Here is a 20,027-nt window from a genome sequence, read left to right on the forward strand (position 1 = left end):
GCTCCAGGAAGTGACATCACTAACAGGAAGTAGAAATAAATGATGTGGCAAAAGCTAATTGATTCAAGCCTCCTAGCTATGAAAGCAAGGATAGTATATTAATATATATACTGTAAATATATTAGGGGTAATTTAAATTCATTTCTCTATTAATTGCATTTTTTTGTATATACATTATTTAATACATTGCTTCATTTATATAATAAAACTAGACCATCCATGACCCGTTGGGTCGGTATATGTTATAGCTAGCTATGAAATAGTGAGTATACAGAATTAATATATAAATGTGCAAAAATTGAATGCATACGTGTATGAAAACAAACATAGTGATCAGTGAAACTAACCCGAACTGCATTGGATAATAAAGGTGTAAACATTATTGCCCTTAGATTAAATGAAAAATCCTATATATAACCGTTGAAAAAAATGAAAAGTAAAAGAAATATAAGGAGAGATTGTGCATAATACAGGTCCACCCTAGTTTTTTTTGTTTTTTTTTGTGTGTGTTAAGTCTTAAAAATATCAGAAAATAATAATTAACTGATTAAGTAATATTTAATGGTGAGACTTTTTCAAACCAAATCTAAAAATAAAATGAAAATCCCCCACACCTGTAATCACTAATCTGACCTTTGGCCTCGTGGGGATGCAAGTAAATATGATTTTTTTTATTTATTCTATTTTGTGTAATGCATGAATATAAAATTTACTTAGTATTTTTATTTTAACATTCACAGCAAATTATGAAAACATTTGTGTATTTTATTTGAAATGAAAAATAAAAAGTAAAACACTTAAACAGAACTATTTTTTTATTTTATGGCTAAGCATTTTCAGAGAAAATCAGACATTTTCACTCTCATACTCAGATTTACTCCCACAGGTCTTAATACATTCACCTTCTTGGCTTTGCACTGTCAGTGTTTAATTTGGACACTATTGCTACTGCACTACATCTTCAACCTTAATAATTGGCACTCCCTTTACCTGCTATTTCTTTTTTTTTTTTTAATTCTTTTCTTATCCTTTATGCATTGTTAAACTATTTGCCATTAATTTAATATTGTTAATTCTGTGCCATTTATCACATCGGGCAAAGTTGGATTTCTTCCAAAAAACAATTTATTTGGTGACATTTTTTACAACTATTTAAAAAAAAAATCATTAATTAGTTATTACTTAAAATCCATTTGAAGAGCTGTAATTCTGACGGTATTCATCCGGTATGGGTTGAGACAAAAAAATTTTTAAATGGAATTTATTTTTAAGCAACACTCAATCCCAGAACTATAGGATAGAGGGCATAGTGGCAGATACAATAGGAGATTTTCACAAACTGTCTCACACACAATTTAGTACATACACTAAAGTAACAAAACTAATACATATACACACATCTTCGTGCCTATCCCATTTATTTAAATACACGTTGCACCAGCCAAATTGAACATATGTGCTCAATATTTCCTTACAAACAAAACAACCCTTCTTAGCAGAACATTTTTGGGGCTTTCTGAACATTTTTTCATTCGCCACAAAATTTTTTTATACTAAATTAATATACAAGGTATCTTCAACAAGTTTCCAAACTTTTTTATGTACACGCATTTAAAATTGTTGTAGACTCTTGAAAATTCAGTATATTATTGCTATACATCTTATGTGATGACTGGCTAATTTTTATGATTTCAGGTTCAAATGAACAGCTACAGCAGGAATTGGAATACATCCTACTAAAGCCTGATTCTCATAGCTGGTGAATTTCAAAAATGTAATCTGGACGTAATGAAGGACACTTTAGAAAAACACAACGCAATAAAATTCTGTTTTAAACTCTGGAAAAAAAAAAAACCAGAAACAAATCAGTTTTTGAGTGGTATAAGAGATTATAGAAAAGCAAAGTCTGTGAAAGATGATGATGAGGTGTAGGAGGAGTAAGGATGATGAGGTGTAGGAGGAGTAAGGATGATGAGGTGTAGGAGGAGTAAGGAACTCAAAATACCAGAGTTAATTGGCCAAATAAAGAATTTCATTGATACGGACCGTCATGTGTCTATAGAGACAATAAGTGCACAATTTGATGCCAGTGTGGGGACTGTATGCACAATTCTTTTATGAGGAACTGAAACTACGGAAGACTTGTGAAAAGTTTGTCCCAAGGGTGCTCAGAGAAAATCAGACTATTTGATGAAGATGGACATTAAGACAATTTGTCAGCCTCCCTATAGTCCAGATCTTGCTCTCTATGTCTTTTGATTATTTCCTAAGCTCAAGGAAAACCTTAGAGGCTGTTGTTATAAGACAGTTGAGGAGATGAAAGATGCTGTGATGAAAGATGCTGTGATGAAAGATGCTGTGATGAAAGATGCGGTGATGAAAGATGCTGTGATGAAAGATGCGGTGATGAAAGATGCTGTGATGAAAGATGCTGTGATGAAAGATGCTGTGATGAAGGATGCTGTGATGAAAGATGCTGTGATGAAAGATGCGGTGATGAAAGATGCTGTGATGAAAGATGCGGTGATGAAAGATGCGGTGATGAAGGATGCTGTGATGAAGGATGCTGTGATGAAAGATGCTGTGATGAAAGATGCTGTGATGAAAGATGCTGTGATGAAAGATGCTGTGATGAAGGTCATTGACATGCTTGCACAAGAAGACTTCCACGGGGTCTTCCAGAAGTTGTTGGTAAAACAAGTGAATTGTTGGTAAAACAAGTGAATTGTTGGTAAAACAAGTGAATTGTTGGTAAAACAAGTGAATTACAGCTGAAACACTAGAGTTTCATGTGTGTTCTATCAATAAAAGTGCCATACGAAAAATGTCTGGAAACTTATTGAAGGCACCTAGTATTTTGTCTATTTCAAATTCAGTATGCAACGTTCTGATATCAAAGCAAAGTAAAAACAGTTCTCTACAAAAATTGGTGACCCTGAATGCAGTCTCAACAATATTGTTGGCCCCAAACTCCTCAACCTTCTAATAATTCAATGCAACAATTTTCTTTTAATGCATTTTTGTCCACATCTTTGCTGCAGCATTGTCGAAATATGACTACAAAGAATTTCTCAGTCCTTCTTTGATTCTAAAAGATTAAAAACCAAAAATATTTCTCTCTGGAATCCATGAACTACAAGATTTCCACTCTGGAATACCAACCAGAAACATGTTCAACACACAACTTACATATTCATTCATATACATGCTTCCCTCCGGACTACAACTTGGATGTCTTCAAGTCCAATGTTAACAAATTCCTAATGAACCGCCCTCTTAATTAAACACTTCATCAAATCTTCACACTAACGTAATGTACTTGCAATAACCCTTATCCCTGAGTGGCTTCAGGGCCTTGATAAGTGGTGATCACTGTGTAAAAAAAAAAAAAAAAAAAAACCATCGTTGAATGACTAAAATTGTTGATTAGCACTTTCCTTTTTTGAATCTTTTTTATTCTTATGCACTCAATCTTCATGAATATTTTTTTGTTTTTCTTTTGAAGATGGAGACGAGAGGAGGATGTATTCTCGTGCTTTGTATGAGTCGTCTTCTCGGTTTGCAAGAAGTTGGGAAATCTACAAAGCAGGATGATGACCTCCTGCGAATTTTAACACCAGTCGCCAAACTTTACACCGGGAAACAGGCAAGAAAATCTGAGTTTTGCATTTTTTTAGATCTATGTAACACGAAATCTTTATATCTATGTAACACGAAATCGTTATATCTATGTAACACAAAATCTTTATATCGATGTAACACGAAATCTTTATATCGATGTAACACGAAATCTTTATATCGATGTAACACGAAATCTTTATATCTATGTAACACGAAATCTTTATATCGATGTAACACGAAATCTTTATATCGATGTAACACGAAATCTTTATATCGATGTAACACGAAATCGTTATATCTATGTAACACGAAATCTTTATATCTATGTAACACGAAATCGTTATATCTATGTAACACGAAATCGTTGTATCTATGTAACACGAAATCTTTATATCTATGTAACATAAAATGTTGTGTACTCCTTTGTCTTTGTCTAGTTTTGGTTTTGTAGTCATCTTGTCAGTCGCTTGCTGTCAGCTCATCTCCCCATCTCCAACTGCCTGCAGCCATATCCATATTACTCGCTAAACCTTTCTTTTGGTTTTTTCTTGATTCTTTTCTTACTGAACATATATTCAGAAAACTTTCTGATAATAACAAATGCTTTAACATGATTCATCTCCCTCCCCCCCAAAAAAAACACCACCCATGGAATTGTTAATGAAATCCATGATCCTTTCTGCAATTCATATTTGATATAAATGATGACAACTATTACATTTGCTAAAAAAAAAAAAAAAAAAAAAAAAAAAAAAGAATCCCCCACTCCACCCTCTCATGTTTTAAATTTAAAAAAAATATTGAATCATATTTAGAAAAAAAAAAAGGTTTTATTTTCTGTCTTTTCAATAAATAGTTGCAAAATTTTCTTAATTGTCAGAACTATATATATTTTTTATCAAAACACATTAGGGTTTTTACAATTTTATTATATTTAAAGATTTAAAAATTCCCAATACACACACACATATATATATATATATATATATATATATATATATATATATATATACTGATCATAATACTCACAAAACACGTTTACCAAAAACTTAATAATTTTATAAACAATTATTAATAAATTAAAATTCGACACAATTCATTCCTTATTTCAATCTCCAATATTGTTATCTCTCTATATATATATACACCATAATTTTGTTCATATTAATATTATTAGTAGTAGTAGTGGTAGTGATATTAATTTAAGAGATTTTAGTGAAAAAAGTTTTATATTCCAAATGATTATTTTGAAATTTTTAATAACTTCCAGTCACATTTATACACACATGGTGACACCAACAAATGACTTAGATTATCTCGATAGGATTTCTTTTAAGAAATAAATATTTCATTGAAAGCAATAACACACTTTTCCCTTTAGTAATTATAGTAAGTATATAAATTGTTGTTATTGGTGGTGGTGGTACGAGGGGTGTGCAATAAGTAATGCCCCTGATCCACTTCCAGTTGTTTGATCTAGCTGAAATTTTGCATGTGCAATGATTTATATCTCTACAGGTTATGTGGCAAATTACAACTCTGAACTAATTGTGATTTCTGTTTTACAGGTGTTTGAATTGAGTCAGGTGTGAAATGGGGCCTGTTGAATGTTGAGCAGTGATCCGGTTTTTGTATTTGAAAGGACACACACCACAGGAGACTTTTGATGAAATGAAAGAAACTTATGGTGATAATGCACCATCATATGACCTTGTAAAACTCTGGCATCGTGAATTCAAACATGGCCGGAAGTCTGTGGAAACAAGTCCCAGACCTGGTCGCCCCCTTCTGCCATTGCCATTGATGAGGCATCTGTCCGTCAAGTTGAGGCTGCCATTTTGGAAGATCAGCGCATTACTATTCGCCAAATAGCCCAAGATGTCAAGATTAGTACAGGGTCTGTGGAAACTATCATTCATGACCATTTGTATATGCATAAGGTGTCTGCCAGATGGATTCCCAGGTTGTTCACACCATTCCAGAAGCGAGAACGCATCAAGTGCTCGAGGATGAATTTGGAGATGTGCCAGGAAGATGAGTCAAAGTTTTTCAAAAGACTGATTGCACAGGATGAAACCTGGGTCCATCACTATGATCCAGAGACCAAAGCCCAGTCAATGCAGTGGAAGCACTTGGACTCACCACCTCCAAAGAAGGCAAAGGTATAGCCCTCTGCTGGCAAGGTCATGCTCACAGTCTTCTGGGACCAGGACGGAGTAGTGATGACAGATTCCCTGGCAAAGGGTCTCACAATTACAGGAGCCTATTATGCTTCACTTTTGAGGAAATTAAGGGAAGCTATCAAAATCAATAGGTGGGGCAAGATCAGCAAAGTTACCCTCCTCCTGCAGGACAACGCTCCAGTCCACAACTCGCATGTCGCCATCCTCCCTAATCTCTTGACCTTGTACCCTTTGACTTTCACCTCTTCCCAGCCATGAAGTTTCTGAAAGGAAAGCGTTTCCCAGATGATGCAGCCTTGATTTCTGAAGTCACGTTGTGGTTGGAGGACCAACCTGGGGTGTTCTACAAAAACGGTCTCCAGCGCTGCATCAAACGATGGTAGAAATGCATAAATGTGGGTGGTTCCTATGTAGAGAAAGACTAATAACTGTGCCAAGTTTCGTTGCTCTACTGCTATGGGAAGTAGGTCAGGGGCATTACTTATTGCACAGCCCTCGTAGTAACCATAACAATTGTAATAAAATAATAAAATTGACAACTAAATTAATTGCTGAAGGATGTTTTTTGCTGCTTCGATCCTAAACCACAAAAATGTTGTAAATTATCTAGCTTAGCTCATTATCACTTCCAAATTAATTCCTTTTCGCTACTTGAAATTGTTGAAACAAAACTAATCGTTAAGAAAAAGACAAAATTAAGGATATTGCAAACTTAAGCTTTCTTTTTCTTTCCCAGTTTCCATAGCATAAAGCATGCTGAACGCACGTTCATTTTTGTCAAATAAATTTTCAGTTATTAAGATTAAGCCACCCAAAAATTACATTTGCATCATTATGCTTTCCTTTTTTTTTTTTTATCATTATTAGCAAGCATAAAGATCAAGCCACCCGTTTTTTGCTTATAAATTAAACTTGCACGTATGATTTATTGAAGCAAGCCAGACACACGTACATTCACTTTTATTAAATAAATGATTCCTTGTATACAATTAATTGAACACAAATTGCTATTTTACTTATTTTCTTTGTTTAATTATAACCAATTTAATTTGTTTGTTTTTTCTTTCGAAAAGAAATATAATGCTAAAGAAAGAAATATAACCATTTTAGCAGGGTTTTTTTTTTAACCAAGAAATTAATTGTGAATAAAGTATATCTGGATATGAAAGCTATTGAAGGTGTTGAGATGTTGTGTTGCCTTGGTGATAACTCTAGAGCACAAGGTGGAGCAGGTGCTGGTGTAATTGCAAGAATGAAAAAGTGAGTTCAGGGAATGTCTGTCATTACTAGAACTATGACAACAGCATATTCTTTTCTTTGTTTTGATTCTCAGGTATATATCCAAAGATGGAGTACTGCTGCCACATCTGGGTAGGAGCTGCTAAAAACAGCCTATCCTGCCTTGACAGAGTACAAAATAGACTTCATGGTTTAGTGGGGGATGCCCTTTTCTCTTCCCTGCAACCTTTCTCCCACAGGAGAGACGTTGCGAGCCTGTCTTTGTTTTATCGTTATTTCCATGGCAGGTGCTCGTCTGAGCCAATCTTTCACAAGAAACACCCGTCTGGCTGATACTATTGTCAATAATTTTCCCCACTCCTTATCTGTGCCTAAATCCAAATGTAAATTCCATGAGCAAAGCTTCTTTCTTAGAACTGCACGCCAGTGGAACTCTCTGCCGCTTGCCTGTTTCCCACCTGACTACAACTTGGACGTCTTCAAGTCCAACATAAACAAACTCCTGACAAACCGCCCCCTTAAGACACTCTATCAAAACCCCAAATACTAATTGATTACTGTACACACAATAATCCTTATCCCTGAGTGGTTTTCGGGCCTTGATAAGTGGTGACCCCATGTAAAAAGAAAAAAAAAATCTTATACGCTTTTATGTAGAGTGATGTGATCCTCAGTTGATTAACTGTGTCGGATATATACTCAAGAGTCAAAACAATGAAAAGAATATGCTGTTGTCATAGCCTTAGTCATTACTAACTAGCAGAGCATAGCATTACCACTGCTGACCAAGGAAAAAAGTCTATCAGGCATGTGTTCACAGTGTGATGATGTATGGGAGTGAAACCTGGCCAGTGAGGGTTGAGGACATGCATTGCATGGATAGAAATGATATGTGAATGATATGATGGATGTGTATTATGAGTTGCTTAACTCTTTACTGCCAAATTGCACTTTCAAGTCGCGTTTCAAAAACATTTGTACAGGAAATATTTCTTACTCTTATGACTTGTCAGCCCAACTCGTTTTCAAAGTACAGGTCTATGCATGGTTCAACATTTTGATGATTTTTTTTTCTTTATCCTCTTCCCTGGAGTCAAAAACAACATAAATTCATGATTAAAAAAAATTTATTGATTGAAAAATTTCTGGCAGTAAAGGGTTAAAGAAACACGTAGATCTGATGACATCAGAGAGACAGTATAGAGAAATGCATTCAGAAGAGGAGACTTTGTTGGTATGGTCGCATTGAGAGAATGAATGACAATTCTTGAATTAGTAGATGTAGATCAGTTAAGGTAACAGGTCCAGTTTACAGAGGAAGGCCAAGGTTGGTTGGTTGGTTGGTTGTTTTTGTTTTACAGCATATCAACCCTTTTCGGGTTATTTAATGCCGAATCCAAGATTTTGAAGAAAAATTTTTTAATAGAATATATTTGTTGTTTTCAAGTCAGTTTCTATTTAACCCATAGTTGGGAACCCTAACAGGTACTACCTTTATCATGGAATAGTTGGGAACCCTAACAGGTACTACCACTCTGGGTCAGAGTGGACCTGGGAGCAATCTGCTCCAATTCAACTAATTTTCGCACGACAGTCGTATATATATAGTAAGGTATATGGATGGGGTGGAAATTCCCTCCAGCCAATAAGATTTCACCACGAAATTGGAAGCCCCATATCCCTGGGTGGGCACAATTCCCATATCTGAAATCTGAATTACTAATTCTCACGATTTCCAAGGCCAGATGTCAATTCTGACATCCGACCCTGGGTTCATTTAAGGCCAGACAATGTTATAAGTGAAATTTCCTGTCATCAACTTTTAGCTGTAAAAATATATTTCTCTGGTTTCAAACAATATCTATTTTGACATGAAATAAAATATATATATTTATCTTCTCTATCTTAACTCCTTGGATTATCTGGCGTCACCCGGGAATAAAAAGCTACTTGAGCGTAGTTCTAACCCTCTTCAATGGGGGATTATGTTACACACTGCCGGCCAGGACATAAAACAGACAATAAACCCAAGAGGATGAGTTTGGCTCGTTCACAATATAAAAATTAAATCCATTTATTTTTTTTCTATTTTCTGTTAAGGTTGTTGCCGTTGTATCAGAATGTTTGGAATGTTTTGGAGGCCAGGGATACATTGAAGACACAGGCTTACCTCAACTCTTCAGAGACGCACAAGTAATAAAAATTTTATTTTCGTTATTATTCTAATTATAAAACTGATTTTACCAAAAGAAAAAGTATAAATTATCATTATAAATTTTTCCGAATGTTAACTATATATTATATTATAGAAATGTTTAATAAATTTGGAAAAATATTATATTGTAAACATGTACTATGCTGAAAAACAATATCAAATCGACATATATGTTGCATTTTGTGTGTGTATATTTATGGGTGTATATAACTGTCTATATAATGAACGTATATTGTGTATATATATTTATGACCATGTCTCTATGATCGTCTAGAATGTTGAGTGAATGTGTGTGTGTGTATATATATATATATATATATATATATAAGAAACCTTATTTCTCGCCAGTCATAGTAAAGTATATTTTCTCTCCTCTAAAATTGAAAATAGTCTTGTACCCCTTTTCAATTTTTGAATTTTTAAATCTTCTTGCCTGATGAGATCAATTATGATTGAAACGGTCTGCACGTCGTAGCAAGATATGACTGTATTTACATAAAGAATAATATATATATATATATATATATATATATATATATATATATATATATAGTAATTTATAAAATATATATAATTACTAACTAGCTCTTCCTACGTATTGAGCACTTTTGAAGTAAATACTTAAAGTTTACGCATAAATCTATACTTTCATATATTAAATTTATGTGAGTAAATGAAGTAGTTATATATATATATATATATATATATATCTATATATATATATATATTACAGAGAGGGAGTGGAGTTGCAGGTGGCAGAGATGGTTTTGGAGAGGGATGTTCGGCTGTCTGGGCTTGTGAGGATGACGTCAATAGAGGCTTAACCCAGGAGGGTCAGTCAGGGCAACAATCCTGGATTGAGCTGCACAAGCAATGACAAGAAAGGAATTCAAAATGGGGGACGCAGAATTCTTGGGAATTTGAGTCAGCAGGGCTAACTGACATTTCAGACAATAAACAAAAAGGGAATGTTCTGACATCATCCATTCCATTAAAAAGAGAGACAGCAAACAACATTGTATACATTCAAACATCCCAAGACTAACGATCCGGATAGTCTTATGAATAAGACACATATATATGTGAGAGTTTTTAGTGTTTGTGATTGTCTAGTTTCTCTAGTGTTTCTCGAGTTGAAACATGTATAAAAGGACTTTAATAGATGAGACAGTTATTTCCCAACATGACGAATAACATTATCGGTGGAGACACCAGTAAAATACATATAGCTTTGCCTTTTTTGACCTCATGTTACCATGCTGTCGTAATTCCTTCTCTAAAAGAAAACAATAAGATATGAATTATAGTTTTTTTGTTTACATGGAGGTCACCACTTATCAAGGTCCAGAAGCCACTCGGGGATAAGGGTTATACATAAGTCTTTTATTCTATCTGGAATCCCCTTTGGAGTTGGGAACACTTATAGTTTTCTACATTTTACTAAACTTTACCCTGATTGTTTCCACAAGCATCCAGAGACCGTCCAACTCAACTGTCTGTTCTTGACTGTCTCTCCTCCTAATTTCTCTCTTAACTCTACATTTAAATAGAACATCTTCCCTTCTAATTACATTACCAATACACGTAGCACTAGAGAATAATCACTCCCATCTTTAACATAAACAAAATTATGTGACAATTATAAAAAGTAAAATTCTCTAACTTATTTCTGAAATTCTATTCCACCAAGTTAACATTCCTGCTACATACTTCAGCTGACAAAACATTTCGACTATGAACAACAATCATAGTAATCATCATCTATTTTAGTTTTCGGCATTTTCCAGAACCAACAATACAACATGTTTCAGAGAGGGATGCATACCTGCAATGCATGGAAATGATAGGTCTGCAATAGGAGAAATACAGAGTGTCTCAAAAAAATGTACTCACATTTCGAATGACGAGAAATCCTTTATTTATGAACATACAGTGAAATGGAATAGCTTCGAATATAGAAGACAAATGTGATTAAAGAATCATGTTCGCAAATGCTCGAATTGATGACCATTATTGTCCAGATAATGCTGATAACACGCACCAAGGGATTCGCAAACATCACGAAACAGGTCTTTCAATTTCCATTTTCAATGCATCAATTGTTCTTGGTTTGGTGTGATAAACTTTGTCTTTGAGATATCTCCACAAAAAGAAGTCCATGGGTGTAAGGTCCGGGGAACGTGCAAGATATTCAATGGCACCCCTTCGTCCAATCCATGTGTTTGGAAAAGCTGCATCGCGATGGTAGTGGGGAGGTGCTCCATCTTGCTGAAAGTAAATCTCGCCGTCATCACCAAACATCTCAGAAATTTGTGGACCAACAAACTCCTGAAGCAAGTTAAGGTATCTCTCACCAGTGGCAGTTCCGTTAATAAAAAATGGCCCTATGATGCCCAGTGCGGATATCCCACACCACACTGTTACTCCTGGTAAGTTTACATGGTGTTCAAGTGTTACATGAGGATTTATAGGACCCCAGTACGTGCAATTCATCTCAACAAAAATAACCTTCTTAGTGACACTCAATATGGTTTCCGTTCTGCTAGATCTACAGCAGATGTGCTTACAGTTATATCTCATAGGATTAGCAAATCTCTCGACGGAGGCAACCTTTCTAGGACAATTGCTCTTGATATATCAAAGGCCTTTGATAGGGTATGGCATAAAGGTTTACTTCATAAGATCTCTAGCTATGGTATTGCTGGAAATGTCTTCTCAATTATTAAATCATTTCTTTCTGATAGGTTCATAAGAGTAGTAGTTGAGGGGCAAAAATCAGAAGCTCACAGTATTAATGCCGGTGTCCCTCAGGGGTCCATCCTGGGCCCAACTCTTTTCCTGATCTACATTAATGATCTTCCAAATCACATCCTTACATCATTTGTAGACATTTATGCTGACGACACTACCGTTTATGGTAGCACATCTAAGACAGTAAACGACCAAGTTCTCTCCAATTCTCTCTCCTCTGATCTTGAGCATGTAGTACAATGGGGTAAGGAGTGGCTGGTTACTTTTAATGCATCTAAAACTAAGCTTCTCTCTTTACATCATCAACATTCTGATCCACATCTGGCATCAATTGAAATGAATGGCTCTCGTCTTCAGGAGGCCTCAAGTTTTGACAAGCTTCTTGGCTTGACCATTACTCCTGATCTTAAATGGAACACGTACATCAAATCTGTTGCCAAGGCCGCTGGAAAAATGGTGGGATCTTTCTATCGATCCGGTAGATATCTCACTGCTGATGCTATTCTCTATCTATATAAGAGCCAGGTATGTCCAAGGATGGAATACTGTTGCCACATCTGGGCAGGAGCTGCTAGAAAGGACTTGGCCTGCCTTGATAGAGTTCAAAATAGACTTCGTAGCCTCGTAGGAGATGTCCTTTTCTCTTCCTTGCAACCTCTATCTCACAGAAGAAATGTTGCGAGTTTGTCTCTGATGTATCGTTATTTTCATGGAAAGTGTTCGACTGAGCTTCAATCTATGGTCCCCCCTCGCCAAACTTTCACAAGAAACACTCGTCTAGCTGTAAACACTATCAATAATTCCCCCCACTCTTTATCTGTGCCTAAACCTAAATGTAGATTCCATGAACAAAGCTTCTTTCTTAGAACTGCACCCTGTGGAATTGTCTTCCGTTTTCCTGCTTTCCGACTGACTACAATATGGTTGTGTTCAAGTCTAACGTAAATAAGTTCTTGATGAGCCGTTCCATATAAGTTATCAAATTTACCAAATTTTCATTACTAATGATTACTATATTGTCCAATTTCTACTGTACACTCTTTAATCCTTATCCTTGAGTGGCCTCTTGATAATGTGATGATGTCCTATGTAAAAAAAAAAAAAAAAAAAAAAAATTATAGCGATTAATGGTGCCATTTAATTTAAGGGTTGCCGCATCGCTCCACACGATTTTGTGGGAAACCCTGCATCTTCTGCACATTTTGCCAGGTACCATTCACAGAAATTGACTCTCCGGTCAGGATTGTCTTTGTTGAGAGCATGAATTAGTGTTGGAATGTAGCATTTCCAGTGCAAACGCTTCATGATGCGATGGACGCTATCTTTTTGAAATGTGGGTTTCCCGAGCAATTTGTCGAAGTGATTTCTGTGCTGATCGAAAGAGTGTTTCCTGCACCTGTTCTTCTTTTCCAGGGCTCGTGGATGTCCGAGGTCGTCCAGAACGTTTCTTGTTGACGTTCTGGACGATTCCATCTGCTTCCAATTTCTCTTTGATGCGAGCAATGGTCCGGCGCGTTGGTGCCGGTCTTGGGAATTCCTTTCTGAATTGTCTTTGCACTTCAATGGCGTTTTCTGTCTTCCAATAACATTTCAGGACCAACTTCCTCTCTTCCAAGCTAAGTTGATTTCCTGCCATGCTGTGATTCACACCTCGCACTTGCAACACAAAAAAGACAGCATGTTAGCAACGGTTAAAGTGTGAGTACATTTTTTGAGACACCCTGTATTTAGCTAAGAGAGACCATCTAAGAAATGTCTGATGTCTGAAATAGTGATATCTTCTTGGATGCAAGGACCCATGCTGTGATTATAACCCACTTGATATTTTCCAAAAGTAATGTTCATATCCGGATGATGGGCCTCATAATAAGTCAGGTTTTTATGTTCATAAATCAACAGTAAATAATCTTGAGTGGTTTCGTAGTGTGAAATGATATCTAGATATATTCCTATTCTAGTTCTTTCCAAGAACTGCAGACTTTTTTGATACTGTCCACAGAAAAGATCTTTGTACTTATATAGCTGGGATCCAAATTGTCCTGCATGTTCCCAATTGTGATTTACAAAAAAAACAAAAAACTGAAATGTAAAAAGTATAAGTAAAGCAATGGGCGAGTATGTGCTGTGCTAATTCTCTATTTTGTTTTATTACATGGGTAAACTGATGCATTCGGGGCTCATTTGGGCAACGTTTTCGGTGGTGTTAAAACATGTGCGACATTGCTAGGGTGTGTACATTCAGAAGACCAGTATTTTTTAAATGATGAAAAAAAAATTTCTTTAGAAAAAAAGCAGCAAATTTTAGCTTCCTGAAAAAAAAAAAAAAAATAAATAAATCAAGAAATAAAATACAATTAAGTCACTTAATTACTTGAATAAAATTATTAAATCAATTATTAACATTTGAATGGGATTTTATGCCATCTTTGTTGATACTGCAGAAAAGATCTTGGTACTTCAATAGCAAGAACTTCACATTAAGTCAGGGAAAAAAAATGGAAAAGTCATTTCACTTCAAGTTTGTACTGACTGATTGCTCAGTGATGTCTCAGCTATTTCTGGACTGATATGAATCCCTATCTGTGGAAGTACAAACATCTTAACAACACATTAATTTTTTTATTTTAATATTGGCCATTATTGGAAAATATTTAATTAACCATCGCTAAAAAACTGCTATCTCACTCCCCACCTCCTCACTCACTAAACTAAAAAAGGAAAAGTTTTCACAGCTGATCTTTTTTTGTAGCCATCAAAAAGAGTGAACGTTCTCGTTAAGTTCTCACCAAGCTCACAAAATATTGTCACCTTGTGCAATTATGTGCTCCACTGCTTGACAACCACTGACTTTAATGCTGTTGTATCTGAACTTTTTTCTTTCATTCTTATTCTGACAATGTTGTCTCTCACATTAGCGACTATCAAGGAGGCAAGCACAGGTTTAAGAGTATAAAGATAAACAATGCTAGAAAAACCAAAACCAAAACACAAACTCTGACATTTTCTGCAAATATCAATTGCATTTTGTGTGTGTGTGTGTGTGTGTGTGTGTGTGTGACACCATCGATACTAATGTCCATATCTTAGTTTTCTGTTCAGGACATGTTTGTCAGTCAATGGATAAATTCATCTCATCTTGCCCTCCTAAACTCTCCCAAGCCGAAACTTGTCATTGACTGTCTCAAACTGAAAACTGTCCTCAACTGTCGCAAACTCAAGACTGTTCCCAAATTGTCGCAAAACTAACACCAAATATATTAACCTTTAAGTCCAATCTTTTGTCCAATCTTAATTAACAATTATATTTTGCTTTCTTTTGTGTTCCTTTGTAAACAACTTCCTATATCTTTGTTTTACTGATAAACTTATTTCCTCTTTTTTGTTATATTTTTCCTTTTCACTTCCTAACACTGTAAGGTGATGGTGGGATTTGCAGCATCATAGCCCTCCCCCTTTCTGATTATTCAAAAACAACTTTTTTCTTACATTTTGTTTTCAAAATTCTTTTGCAGGTGCTGCCAATCTGGGAAGGCACCACAAATGTTCTCTCATTGGACATTTTACGTTGCATAAACATTTCCAATGGTGCTGTTCTACAATCATTGCAAGAAAACATTTTGTTGCTTGTGTCCGGTGCTTCTCGACTTGATCGATTGTCTGAGGCCTGTGAAAAAACTTTGAATGCCATTGACCAAACTCTGAAGGCTGCACTAACTCACCCTCAATTCCTTGTGCCAGGAGCGAGAGACTTTGCCTTCAGCATTGCAAGAATCTTCATCAGTAAGTTGGCACCAATTCTGATTCTGGTTTTAGAGAAAATGTTAAATAAGAATGTATTATTCTATGCTTGTCTCAGAAGAGTTCATAAAAATACAAAATTGTTATGACATGTAAAGCAGGAAACGAAATCATTTACTTCAATGAGTTCAGAAATAGCAAAGATTGAATGCCATATCTGGAAAGATCGCACGTTTTATTATCTGGTTCTGCAATACAAACTATCAAAAGAAAACAGTTTTTTTTAGTTTTTTTGTTGTTTTATCCAATGCCAGTAGACGCAGGTGAAACGTGAACAAATTCCGATTGTCGATTGTTCTCAGTCGGCCATTGCAGCAACCAGTTCAGTTTCTGCCAGACCAGTTTCTTCTTCAATAATGGATTTCAGTGTTACACATGGACGTCTAACTCTCTTTTTTGCGTCTGGAGTTCAAGGCTTAACGTCCATGATTCTGAGCCGTACAGAAGGATTGACTCTATGCTTTGGTCTTGGTTTCTTTCTTGATTGAAGATTTTCATACTTTTTCTAAAAAATTAAATGCATAATCTTAATATTCATAGCATGTATGCTTTCGAAATAGCTTCCCAGGTATTTGAAGTCGTCAACACAGACAATTTCTGATCCGATGAAAGCACCAATGCATTAGAAGATTGATTTAGATGCGTGTACTTTGTTTTTGGAGCATTGAGATACAATGTCTTGACAAACCTTCTCGACTCGTTTCAGAAGATCCTGGGTAGACTCAATACAATCCTCAAGGAGTGCAACATCGTCAGCTTAGTCTAAGTCCGCTAGCATTTGAACAGTTATGAATAGAAAAGGAGCAAGCGGTTCCCTCTGAAGAACTCCTTTGTCTATCTTTAATCCATCTGTATCTCCTTACAGTGTGATCACCACAGCAGAAGTGTCCTTGTACATCACATGAATTGTGCCGAAAACTCTTATGGGAATTCCATAGGCTGCCAGAATTTCAATCATTTGGGCATGGTTGATGGAGTGAAAAGCCTTCCAGAAATCGATGAAAATTATGACAGCCACCTTAAATAATTCGTCGGAGAGCAAGAATGTAGGATGTGGTTGACCGTCCTTTACGGAACCCATTCTGATTCGAGCACAAAACTTCATCAATGATAGGTCCAATTCTGTTAAGCAGGCAGCAATTATAAATCTTGGCTGCAACTATGGAAAGTGAAATTTCTCTGTAGTTGTCCGTTTTGGAGAGATTACTTTGCATATTACTTGTATAATATTATATATTTACAAAATAATTATTAAACTTTTATGTTTAACAGATTTCCATATAGTAAAATTTTGCTTTTGTATGATTCCCCCCCCCCCCAACTTCTATGGATTTTTGGATGTTCATGTGAAATCTAGTTGGAAATCCCTGTTTTCAAAATGATTTTCGAACAAGAAAGTGTCCTAGTAGTCATATTTTTAAAGTCAAGAAACAATGATTAAGAGGTTGTATGTTATGGAGCAGAGCCCGAGTAATACTTAGCCATGGTTTTGCTTGAACAGTACTTTTTTCCATCAGAAAGCAATACACACAATATTCAAAACTGTGCATCATTTTTGAAATTTCCAAACATACTTTCACTTAAATAACTAATTTGTAAACCAACAATTCGATTCAGCTAAACTTTTGACATGTGAAGGTTAGTACTTTATAAAAATCATATTCACTTTTTATTAGTGGTGTCATCTATGTGTCAGGCTTATTGCGTGATGTGTACCTTCATCTTCGTTATTTTTCATCATGCTTTAAACTATTTTATGACGTCAAATCTGAAATTATTTATATGTAAAAAAATTTAGTTCTCACAATACATTTTCAAAATTGAATTACGTCGAGCGAAAAAAAGTATTGTTTATTGTCTGTTTGTAGGTGCCTTGTTGATAAACCATGCCAGCAGCTCCAAAGCTGTAGAGTCTGACATTATGACGGCCATTTTGTGAGTACATTTTTTCATTTATTTTTTTTGAGGGGGGATGTTCTTGTTTGGAGATTTTGAAATTTAATTGGCAAATAAAGATTGAAAAATATTTTTCTCAGTTTTTTTTTTTTTTTAATTTCTTTTGTGGACGGTTATCCTCATCTTCATAATTGTTGTTTTACCGCATTTTGGCCAACTCATCCTCTGACCCTCTTGTAGGTGATTATTTGCGATGAGCTAGGAATACCGAGTCTTCTAACGGGACACATGGCGCAGTAGATAGAGACATTGAATCTCTATGATTCCAGATGAGCATTGTCTGAAGATAGCGGTTTCAATCCTACCCAAAGCAGGCCAGAGGATTAGTCGACCAAAAACGTGGTGAGATGACAACAACTATGGAAGGCAGTAATTATTGAGGATAAGTTACAAGAGTTGGCATTCCTATCCAGTTGTGGTTAATCACCTGAAAAAGGCCAGAAGATGAGTTGACCGAAATGTGGCAAAACAACAACTGTGAAGATGAAAATAACAGTCCGCAAAAAAAATTAATTCACAAAATTATGAAGGATCATCTCAAAGGATATATTTATATAATTTCATTTTTTAACTAAAATGCAGTAAAAAAAAAAAAAAAAATGATCTAATTATTTTAAAGAAACTTAGAATCAATTAGGGTTTAAAAATTCCAGCAGGACTCCTACCAAAAAATAATATAACTATTAAAATGTAAAATCCCTCGTTTATTAAAATGTGTTGTTTGAATCGATTCATTTAAAAAAAAAAAAAAAAAAAAAAAACGCACCCTACATAAAAAATAAATCTTGCTGGTGAAAACCTTAAATAATCCAAAATTATTTTTATTGGCCAAATGACTTTTTTGTTTGTCATTTGAACATGTCTTTGATTGTGTCACTATCTTTATCATCGTTTAATTGCCCTCCCCCCAGAGAAAAAAAAAAAAAAAAGACTCTCAACACAACTTTCATATTTGGTGTGATAATTACTCATCGAAAAATCAACTGTTTATTTCTTTATTTATATTTAATTTTTTACCTAAGGCATCCATATCATGTCAATATTTTGTATAGCATAAAGCTGTTGAATATCTACTTCGATTGTTGACATAACTCTATGGTCAATAATACACTTTCTCCTTGAATTATGGCTAGCTGAGCTAACCAGCTTTGTCAAGGGCAAAAGTGTAACATATTTCCATTAAAAGTTAATCGGACTACTGTTCTCATCTTGAGTGTGATTTTCACAACGTTTTGGTCGATATAACCTCCGACCTTCTTTAGGTGTATCTTGTCGAACTCGGGAATGTTTCTGTTGAACTCGGGAATTTGGACGGAATTTAATATATGCAAGTAATAAGTATAAAGATAGATATACATAAATATATAGTAATAATTAATAGATAGACATAAATAGAAATACAAAAGTAGGTTTAAGGCTCCTAAAATTAGTACTAAAATTGTCCGCAAGGACCCGTGGCGCAGTGGTTAGAGTACTGGAAAAAATCAATTGTAAAACGTGATATTCTCCTGAAGGTTGAAGGTTCAATACTCAATGTGGGCAACTGAAATATACATTTGCGAATTACTTGGGATCTCTATCCAGTCATGGCTAACGGAACAAGAACATGCTACCCCCCCCCCCGTTTCTATTTAAAAATTATTAAAACAAACTTTTTAATAAACTGAGTCATGGACATGCGTGCGACTGCATGAAGGTTAACTAATTTGCATATTTTGTTAAAAAAAAAACGAGTGTTAATTAATTATTTTTATGATTTCTTATTAGATTTGTTTCATTTAACATTGAATTCTATTTATACATAGTTTCTACATTCTGTATAATTGCATTGAATTAAAGATGAAAACGCACTAACACGTGGAAATATTTATATATACATATATGTGTAACATTGCTGGTGTGTGTGTGTGTGTGTGTAAAAAGTTTCTACCAAACTCCTCTCTGAATATTTGGTTTACATAGTTGAAATTTGATATATAGGTTATTTTGGATCTGTAGCACAATTTCAATTTGATTTCTAGACAGCAAAAATTGCTGCTAAGGGGTCTAAATTGAAAACGAAACAGTTGATCTTGGCAGGATAAGTTGATAAAACATTAAACATTCATTAATCAAAGTTGCTTAATTTTGAACCTTTCGTATCCATCTGTCGGTAGCTCAGATAGTAACAACGCCAGAGAGATAAATAACGACTAAGGCATGAGCGTTAATTGCTTTGGTTTTGATTCTAGAGGATGCTACCCAAGACATTTTTTTTTTTAACA

General features: G+C 35.1%; 1 protein-coding gene across 1 annotated transcript in view; it reads left to right on the forward strand.

Moving 5' to 3' along the window:
- LOC145294116 (acyl-CoA dehydrogenase family member 11-like) overlaps positions 1–20,027 on the forward strand; it is a 71,217-nt gene that overhangs the window by 41,675 nt on the left and 9,515 nt on the right. Inside the window, exons 9-12 of the mRNA XM_080141214.1 lie at positions 3,506–3,646; positions 9,144–9,236; positions 15,522–15,789; positions 17,676–17,742. Of these exons, the coding sequence (XP_079997340.1) occupies positions 3,506–3,646; positions 9,144–9,236; positions 15,522–15,789; positions 17,676–17,742 (569 nt within the window). The remainder of the gene's footprint in view (positions 1–3,505; positions 3,647–9,143; positions 9,237–15,521; positions 15,790–17,675; positions 17,743–20,027) is intronic.

This window comes from Euprymna scolopes, chromosome 15 (genome assembly GCF_053919585.1).
Source record: "Euprymna scolopes isolate OS-2025 chromosome 15, ASM5391958v1, whole genome shotgun sequence".
NCBI lineage: Eukaryota > Metazoa > Mollusca > Cephalopoda > Sepiida > Sepiolidae > Euprymna > Euprymna scolopes.